Source organism: Drosophila persimilis, unplaced genomic scaffold (genome assembly GCF_003286085.1).
Source record: "Drosophila persimilis strain 14011-0111.01,24,50 unplaced genomic scaffold, DperRS2 tig00000191-arrow-pilon, whole genome shotgun sequence".
Classification (NCBI taxonomy): Eukaryota; Metazoa; Arthropoda; class Insecta; order Diptera; family Drosophilidae; genus Drosophila; species Drosophila persimilis.
Window position 1 is genome coordinate 14,094,105 of NW_020825298.1, and position 9,943 is coordinate 14,104,047.

Here is a 9,943-nt window from a genome sequence, read left to right on the forward strand (position 1 = left end):
CTTGCCAAAGCACAATAAAGAAGCATAGCTCCGAGTATATGATTATTAACGAACATCTTAAGGTCTCAAGGCCGTTTATGGATTGGTTTAAGAGTAGTTTTCTTAGGAACTTTGTATAAATGAATTGAAGGATCATTCCTTTTTGGTTCTAATGATCATAGCCTCTTAAGGCCAACTTTCACAGGTGTTATATCAAATCAGTAAAGATATCTGATCGAATTAATCTATTGACAAGAGATGAACATTCAATCAATATATCCCAATCATATTTTATATATTTGTTACGGTTTTGTATGGTAGTCTGATATATGAACAAATAAGCATAGATCTCCTAGCTATGCTGTAATCTTTTGTAAGTCTTCATCTCCCACTATTTTCGACTATATTCTCTATACTTTCAAAGGTCACATAACCATATTCCTGAACTAAGCTGACAATTACATTCATAAGAACCCAATTCAATCGATTCTCCTCTCTTTTTGGGGCCAGCTTAGTGAGGAGTTAGCTTCATGCCCCATCGCCCACACTCTGCCACAAAAATTGAGTAGCTTTAAAACTATTAAAAGCCGAAGCCAAGCATTGATGTAGGTCGTTGTCTGGTACGAAAAGCCAGGCTACAACGTCATCAATTTTGATGCCATTTATGGGTTCTCCTCAGACTTCGAGACAGATGGGCCAAAAGAGCAACAAAAACCATCTTTTGTTTTTTATGGAACGTCCGCCCGCACATGGGGAGACGGTGACATAAGCTTCTGCGTTTTTTTTATGCCCTGCGACTTATATAACGAAACGATCCCCCTGACAGATGATATACGTCTCGTAGCTGGTTCTTGGCCAAGTTCGATGGCGGTTCGGTTTTTGTGGCAGCTAATTAATGGGAAGCCCTGCGACAGGTTGGCGCGTGGCAAAACTTTTCCAAAAAGAGGCGCCTACAATCTTGTAGGTTGATTGCATATCTCGTGGACGCGTGTGTGTCGGCTCTTTGTGTTGCACTTTTCTGCGTGGGTCCACATCTCTGTCTACATGTTGGCCTGGAAAACAGCCGCCAAGCCCCGAAGAGCGTTGGCGGAAAAACAACTTTAAGCCAAACAAAATACAAAAATTCATTCACTAAAAGTCGGCTGTTGATTTTGTTGAATGAAATGGTTTCTGGTGAATGGGGCTAGCGAGCAGCTTGTGGCTTGTTTAGTTGTAAAAAGCCATGGCCTAAAGGTGTTTATGGGCCCACAGCATTTGCATATCAATCGAATCGAAGAAAATCAAAGAATCTGGCAAGAGAGTGGTTCTCGAGCTAAAAAGGGAAGTTTCTGTAGAATATCCATCGCTTAAGCCACATACTCTGTATATATTATGGTTTGTTTTATTGGTTTTTGGGATTAACATATTTTAAAAGAGATTTCTCTCTCGAACTTCAAGTCCATTCAAGCGCTCCACTTGGCATAAATCAAATCCGAAATATAGCCAATTATTCAAGTCCGATTCACCTCCAATGACTGCACATACTTCAATTTTTGAGGTCAACGAAACACACAAAGTTTTTCCATCCATCAATCATCAAAAGAGCAAAAATTACGCATACGCCCTAACCCCAAGACAGTGAGACACCGAAGGTCGAAGCCGAGCCGGAGCCCAGATATTGTCACCAGATCGAAGTTTTGTAACTAAAAATTCATTAGCCCTAGGCGGACTGTGTGTCCCTCCCTCCGTCCCTTCGGTCGAACTCCTCTGCGGTGTGGCGGGGGTCTCGGTCTCTCCTTCTGAATGGTGGGTGGGGCTTCGCTTCGCTTTTGAATCAACAAACCATAAAACGCACTTAACCCAATGTGTACTTCAGCTTCAGAGCTTCAGAGAGCAGACCAGTTTCAACAAAAATATGAAAAGAAATAATTGGATCCATGGTTAGTCGGAGCTTTAGATACCCTTCAAGGCCTCCAATTTGGAGTGTAAAAATATATGAAACAGAGACTTTCAACTTTTGGTTATATTATTATCTTCAGAAATACTTAAAATTCTGGAAATTCTTTTTTTCTTAAGAACTTTTGCGATAAAAGATATAGATTATATTCATCAATTTTCTTTCTTTGTTAGCTACAAGATATAATTATCTGATCTCAATCTAGGGCTATGTTAAAGGATTGGTTACCTATCTTTATGTTATCGACTGTTATCGATGTTATCGAGAATATATCGTGTAAGTTATCCAGCAGATATATGGAAAATCAAGGAACTACTATGCTAAATATATAATAATAATTGTTTGGACTTTTTCTATTCATATACTGACCAAGTATTTGTTATCTCATGTCCTTTTCGGCACTGCAAACATCTCAAAAAAATAAGAATACCCTCCCCAGGCAGAAAGGGTATACGAAGCAAGCGATAGCTACCGGGCACTCGGGGGTCTCGGAGCTGACCAAACAAATTGAACGACTGAAAGCCCACTGTCCCTATACCCTTAACTCCCTCTTCCCTCCTCCCCCTTTTGCCATACCCCTTTCCATGTACCTACTCCACTCCCTTCATTGAACTCTCCCTCCCTCCTGCCCTGCGGCGCTGCGCTGCGCTCTTTGTGCCTCAATTGAAAACTCAGCAAGTTTCCAAAACAATTTTTGTGTGTGCCATCGAAGAAGCAGTAGAGGAAGATTGGTGGTGCCAGGGCAGTGATGGAGGACAGGGGGGCACAGGGCAAACCTGAGGCAGTGGTTCAGTGGACAGGGGGCAAGAGGAAAGGGAACCTCTGGGTACCAGGGGACACAGTGGGTACCCCAGTGAGACAGTGGGCCACTCGATCTGGTTGTGGATGTGGATGTGGATGGGCGAGGGCGCCGTCGTGGTTATTGTGTGCCGGCCGGCAATTGTTTTGTTCGGATCAAAAAGCGCTGATTAAAGCAAGTCGAGCGAACGAGCGAACGAGCAGGCGAACCAGCGGCTCGGCGGCAGCGCAATATGCACTTTCAATTCTGGTTATTGTTGTCATCAATGTTGTTCGGTTGTTCGGTCTTATAGATAGGGTATATCCGTGGGGTACGATAGCTAACTAGCGCATTTGAGACTACCAAAAGGAGTTGAGATGATTCTGGATCCCTTCATTTTTGCTTTAATCAATCAAATTTGGTTTATATTTTAAAATCTATTGTTTAGGGTTGTAAAATGCATCAAACATTGTTCGGAAACTTGATTCTATCTCGGCCATCTTCAACGATAGGGAACTACCTACAAGTCTCTATCGATTTTGAGAAATAAAATATCAGATCTTCTGATAAGAATCATATTTGAGGATTTTTCTGCATTATTTTGAATAATTAAAATGATTATTATTATTTATAATATTTAAATTTATTTTCGTAATCGAACTATTCTTTTCTTCTATCGACTGGAATGATCCTAAAAATCCATCAAATCCAGCATTTCGTTAGTCTAAGCTTTAGGTAAGGGTATTCCACGGTCTCTCTATGGTGATCCCTCCTCATCTTTTGGTTTTTGGATTTGGGTTAAGCGCTCCAGCAAACGCCAAGTCATGCGTGGACCCCAAAAGCCGCGTCCAAAAAGAGGTTTTGCTTTTGTTTTGTTTGTTTTCAGGCGGCTGCTGCCATGGCGATTGTTGGAAGATCAACGCATGCTGCATGCTGCATGTGGCAATTGCAGTTTCAGTTCTTCTAGCGGTTCTATCGGTTCTATCGGTTCTATCGGTTCTGTTCCCCCACGCCAAGAGATTAATGACTCCCCAAAAAAAAGCTACGGAATTTTAATTTGATTTGTGGTTTCGTTTCGTTTGAGTTTTGGTTTCGGTTTCGCCTTAGTTCAATGAGCATCGCATCGACTGTGCTGTGGTGCTTCATTAGGCGTGAATTCTCCTAAAGTGGAGTGGAGTGGAGTGGATAGGCGTAACGCCCCAGTCGCAGTCCTAAGTAGTTAATATAGGGGTAACCGCGAAGAGTACTATAAGCACACATCGTATATTAAATAATTATAGGGCCCCAAAGGGTCTGACCCCAGGAATGTTTTGGATGCAACAAAAGCTGCTGGGTATTTACAAGAAAACTTGGATGCCTTCAAATAGAATGAAAGAAAACTTGACTCTCGAATAAAATTCAAGAAAAATTGGGTCTCCGAAACGATGAGATGAGTAATGAAGTCTGGGGAAAGAGGTATAAGAGAATTCATAAGAATTATTTATAAGAATTGCAGTAGACTTTCGATGATGGTTTAATTTTGGTTTTTGTACAGAAAGAGGCTTTTAGATTCAGATTTTCTTCGTAAATAAATTTTCTTCGATTTTTATTTAAGTTGAATGGCCCTTGTAGAATGTCCCCTGAATTTTCCTTGATTTCTGCTACCATTTCCAATTGAAATTCTTCGACTCTCATAGGAATTCCACTAGTACCTCCCTTGACTCTCGCTGGGGGGGGGCATGTGGCAAGACTTCTTTCAGTCTTTGCCTACAACCCAATAAGATTGACACACTTCAAAGTTCAATTGTTGCCAAGACACTCGCCCATTCCCCCACGACTCCACGTTGCCATAGAAAAACCCTTGCTTCTTTTTTCCTCAAAAGAAAAAAGAAAATCACTGCAATGGCAACGTTTTTTTTTCATTTTTTCGCCCTTGTTGCAACTTTTTCGTTCCGCCATTCAAACTCAATTAACCAAATGGGAGAGTCGTTCACCTTTATTGCTCTGCTGTTGCACCTACGTTTGCCCCTCTGTGGCACCTCTGTGGCAGCTCTGTTTGCTGCAGTGTGCTATCGCTGTTGTTTCCCCCTTGGAATCGGGAACACAATAGTCCAGAAAGAGCTTCCAGACGACGACACCCACAGCTTGAGAACGAGTCCCAACTCCAGCTCCAGCTCCAACTCCACTTTCAACCCGAACGAAACAACGGACGAACGCTTTGTGTTTCCGCCTGCTGAACCCCACTCTTGGGGCAGACACTCTTCGGCGCAGCACCAGAGGCAGGGCAGGCATTGACGCTCCTCTGGGGAAGTGCTGGAGCAGTGCAATTGTAAAAGGAGACGGCCATCTGGACACGCTTGGGCACACTCCTCCTCCAGCAGTGGTCTACAGATCCACGAGAGGCTCCACAACAGCAACTCCACTGTTCCTCCCCAACAGCTCCCCAGCAATTCCACTGTGCTCTGAAAAGTCAAACTGTTTACCCACGCCGTCGTCGTCGTCTATCTATCAGCCAAGGCCAATGAACCGCCCAGTTGGCAGAGTACGAGGAGTACATGTACTCCAAATAATCCACAGCCATAGCCCCATAGCCCCAACAGCCAACGCATTTGCCCCCCACACACACACGAATGCTTGGCCCGACACTTAGCTGATTTTTTTGAGGCCAAGAACTCTCTGTAGCCCAGGTTTTGGCCATGAAAAACGGCTTTTTACGTCATCGAAATGATTGGATGAAAACAAAAATCTGAGAGAAAAACTGAGCCACGCCAACGGAAGCCATTAGAAGCGGCCTGCCACACAGTCCATGGACCTGCCTCTGGAGCGGTCGGGGGCATGCTCTGGGGAGGAGCGGGAGGCGGTGTGTGCCCGGCATTCCAAGCAATTAATAATAATTTCCGCCGGTTTCAAACAAAAAGCAAAGCTTTTTCTTTACGTATATTCATGTCTCTATTTAACAGAAGAGGCCTCAAAGGTAGAAGAGGTCTAGACCAAAAACCCAAACCAAAGATTATCTTTCTCTACGAGTAGAACCGAGTTTCAGTTTTCTTTCTTTGGAAGTTAGTTCTTGCCAAGCTCTCAGTTGTTGTGTTTTGGTTTTTTGTGGGCCCGCCGCTTGAAATGTTGCTAATTTTTGGAATACAAAACGAGGATAGGCCGTAGTTTTCGGAACAAAGAAGGTTCCTTTGGTTTCTTTAATCTTTAAAATGTATTACCAAAAGTAAAGCATAAGAAGGTATTCCTTTAATAAAAAGATCATCTACGGAATAAACATAAATTTCCAACATTTCCAATGAAATGTATCTCGAAATGAAGATACGCAGCAACAAAGCTTCTTCAGAGTTTCACTCAATGACAAGATCACAGAATGGATTTCAAGAAATTTCCAAAGGAACTTCATACTTGTTATTATTCAAAATATATCCCTCCCTCTATATGCACACATGTTAAAATATTCCCTCAACATTTCATAAAACTCTTCAGCAACAAAAATGACCCAGTACTCAATGCATTGTGGCCACATCTGGAAGATTTCCACATAGATACCAGCGATAGCACCCATTGCAAATATAATCTAGATAGTATATTTCCCAACCGGATCCGAATCAAAGTCTGGATCGTGGCTATCTTATCGTTTGAACTGTGACCCATCGTCTGTCTGCGATTGCCACTGGAAATTGCCGTTTCTGTTGCTGTTTTTCCAAATGTTTGTTTATTTTGACACGTATTTCAGAGACCAAAGACTTAACGCTGACTCTGACTCTGACTCTGAAGTAAATACGAGTATTTCCGTGAACGTTGCTTGGGGTTTTGGTGCCCTTTTTGGGGTATTATTTATAGCCGTCCCACAACCGACATTTGTCGGATTGCCGGATTGTCGGCTACTGTCTGCTCGATTCGATCTGTTTGTAATTTGTTTATGGCAACTGTTGCCTCGATTAGATGTCGGCGCTGACAGCCTCGATGAAGTCTCTTTTGAAGGCGCAACGCAAGCAACATGTGTGGCAGCAGCAGCGGCAGCGGCAGCAATTCTCATTTGTATTTGTTGTTTATTATGCCACGGCCTCTGCGTGGCATGCGGCTGTGGCTGTGGTAGAAGCGGCGACAAACAGTAGAAGAACTACTGGCTGCTGCTGTCTGCTGGCTGCTGCCTGCCCTAATGATTTTGACCCTGAACGAATTTTCAAGTGGTTTCGGTTGCCTGGCTGCATGCCCCGCTGTAAAAGTTGTAAACATGTCCATCCCAGAGTCCATGCCGTGCCACAACGAATGAGTTATAAATTCGTTGCCCAGTTGTTGGGGGACGTCTCTCTCCCTCTAGAGAATGATGTGGTGCCTGCCCCACGTCATAGATGTCGCGCTTCCCCTTTTTTTTTGTATTTTCTGAGAGCCCTGGAGCCACAGAAGTGAAATTGGTTGACAGATGACTGATGAGAGTTTGCTGGATTGATGGATGAGCCACGCCGCCATCCCACACATCGCGATAAAGAAACGTTAAAGACAAATCTATATATAAAATCGATTAAACATACGATCTAAATGAAAGGGAAAACAAAAGGTGTTGCCTTACAACGCCTTTGAAGTGGAGCCGCTAAACGGGCTGGAGCCTCGTGGACAGGGGAATTATAGCAGAGGAAGCCGGGAAATAGGAAACAGGAAGAGATTTTCCTACTGAAAGCAGATAATCATTGAGTTTCTCGATTAAAGATCTTAAGAAGAAGTGTTTAAAAATATAGGGTTTATAAGGCGTAAGGATATGTTAATGTGAAATATTTTAGATCTTAATTTTTCAAGAGAATATTTTCTCGATTTATGGATTGAAAAATGGGAAGAAAAAAAATAAAAAGATTATCTCTTAAGATAAAATCTTAAGAGATTAAAGCTACTATTGTTTCCAGAGAACATTCTCCCAACAAAAAAAAGGGAAATAAAACCAAAACGATTATAGAGAAGATTTTCCAGATTTTTTTACTTTTTGTTAAAGATTTTCATATAATTTATAGAAAAATAGAAAAACATAGTTGAAGGATAAAGATACAAATTGAGAGAGTAAAAATATACAAATTTCAATAGATAAAGATAGAAAAAAGTAAAGGAAAAAACCTCCTTGCGTTTAGTCAGCAAAAATGACTGTCTCTGCCCCCAAAGTGGCATCCAAGGTGGCCCAACCCAATGCACTTGCCACCAATTGTTGGATCTGACGCAGGGGCACACCCGCCTTCTCCAGATCCCCAGTCAAGCCGCGATACTCCTTCAAGGAGCGGACATCCTGCAGCAATCGACGGAACTCCAAGCTGCGGACGAGACGCACAGCATTGGAGAGCTCCGCATCCGAGGCGTACATCCGCAAGTAGAGATCCCTCAGTGCGGTACGAGGCAGGACATCCCGGACATCCTGCAGCAGGCCACGTATTCCTTTGCGACGATTGGGCAGAGGGCTGGTGGGTGCCTCTGTGGTGTGAATGTTGAGGAAAATCCTCACATAATCGAAGTAGTAGGCGGGGTCCAGCTTCAGGCGACGACAGATATAGTCCTGCAGCATCTGATGCTGCTTGGTGGACCGCAAAAGTGCCACCTGTTCCTTGAAGGGATTGCTCTTCAGCAGCGTCAGGAGATCCCTCACCTGAGGATCCTCTACGGCATTGGCGAAGATGTTGCGGAGCTCTGCGGCAGGCAACATGGGTCGTGCCACGCGTATGAGATTTGTGAGTCCACGTTGGGCAGTGCTGGGACACTCTTTGTTATCCCGAGTGCTCAAAAGCTCCTCCAGGCTGTTCTTGGTAGTGGTTTCCATCACCGTGGAGATCGCCTCTGTGGAGGAGACTTCGTTTTTGGCGGTATAGGAGGCCTTTTCTGTGCTGGAAGTCGGAAGAACCTGCCTCTCAGTGCTCGATTCTTCCATCACTTGACGAGCTACCCTTGGATTATCCTGATCCTGCTCCTGCCACACGGGCATCCAATTGATCTTCTGTGCTGTCATCACATTCTGCTCATCCACCGAGGGTTCTCCCAGCTCCATCAGCTCCGCCGAAACAGCCGGAAAATCCTCCAAATAAATGGCTGTCGTATCCATTACAATCTCCTCTGACGACTGCTCCTCCAATGATGATTCCCCTGCCACAAAAAGCAGCAGCAGACAGCCACTGAGCAGGTAAAAGAGTAGCCGATACATTATCAAATCAATTCCAGTGAGAACTGTGCTTAAACCCCAACAGAATTTCACATTTTATAGCCTCCCTGCCTTGGCCGTTCTTTATCTTTCGCTGTTTAATCAACGAATCTCTGGATATTTGCTTAAAATGTTTACAGGCAAACACCGAATCGGTCCGTCAACAGAAAGCCAGCAGTGAGAAAAAAGTGGAACGACCTTGAAGAAAGCTCATCAATCTTTCATATTGCTCCATCATCGCATTGCCATCATCAAATTGCATCGTAAATCTCACATCCCCCATCAAAATAATCGGAATTTCATGTTGTTCTGTCAGGGATTTGCTTCGATGGTTTTTATGGATGGGAACCGTATATCCTTAAGGTCCATAAAAAGCACATACAATAGCACAAAGCTAAATCTATTGAATAATTTTTGCAGATACTTTTTGGCTGCAATTTTGACTTGTTTGAGGGATTTGTAAGTAATTCTCTGTGATGGTTTTTCAAATACACACCTTTTTGCCGCCTGTTTTCATTATCTTAAAGACCTTAAGTTCTTTAAATTTACATTTTTTATGGCTGAAACGCTTCAAGGGTAAAAGTTGACGGTATTCAGGGAGTTTTTTTGGCAGTGTTTATGCGGCGGCAAGTACATGATAAAGTGTATGTCATATGATTGCAAACTTACCTTTAAAAGAATTTTAACCAATTAGGATTACATTTTTGCAGAATAATCTTTAATTGCTTTTGGAAATTTCATCGCCTTTTAACTGAAAATGAATTTAAATGAAAAGAATATTGTTTTAAATTTGGAAAACAGTCTTTTTTATCTGAAGAACCTTTGAAAGATGTATATTTTCAGCAGTTTTGAAGATTTTACTATAACATATTCTACAGATCTCAAAATTTACACATATTATTCCACATATTTCTTGCAAATTATATTTTTACCTATATGTTATATATTTCTTCTATATTACTACTCACAGAACCCATCTAATACATTATTTTTCTCCCTTATTAGTTAATTTTTTACATTTGAAGATATTCCACATATTTCTAGATATTTCGAAACAACATTCCGTATAATCCTCCCCTTAAAAACACTCTCAAAAGTCAAC

The 9,943-nt window shown here is 42.4% G+C and overlaps 1 protein-coding gene across 1 annotated transcript; it reads right to left on the reverse strand.

The window, feature by feature from the left end:
* Window positions 1-7,785: 7,785 nt before the first annotated feature.
* Window positions 7,786-8,844, reverse strand: LOC6588786. The gene is made up of 2 exons (XM_026988322.1): window positions 8,562-8,844; window positions 7,786-8,495 (listed from the first exon to the last, which is right to left on the reverse strand). The coding sequence occupies exons 1-2, from the start codon at window positions 8,842-8,844 to the stop codon at window positions 7,786-7,788; spliced, it is 993 nt and encodes a 330-aa protein (XP_026844123.1).
* Window positions 8,845-9,943: the final 1,099 nt, after the last annotated feature.

Bases quoted from the DNA above. Each gene is read 5' to 3' on its own strand.
- LOC6588786 (XM_026988322.1), bottom strand. From the start codon at position 8,844: ATGTATCGGCTACTCTTTTACCTGCTCAGTGGCTGTCTGCTGCTGCTT. The intron at 8,496-8,561 runs GCACTGAGAGGC...CCAAAAACGAAG, and splicing joins TCAAGTGATGGAAGAATCGA to TCTCCTCCACAGAGGCGATC.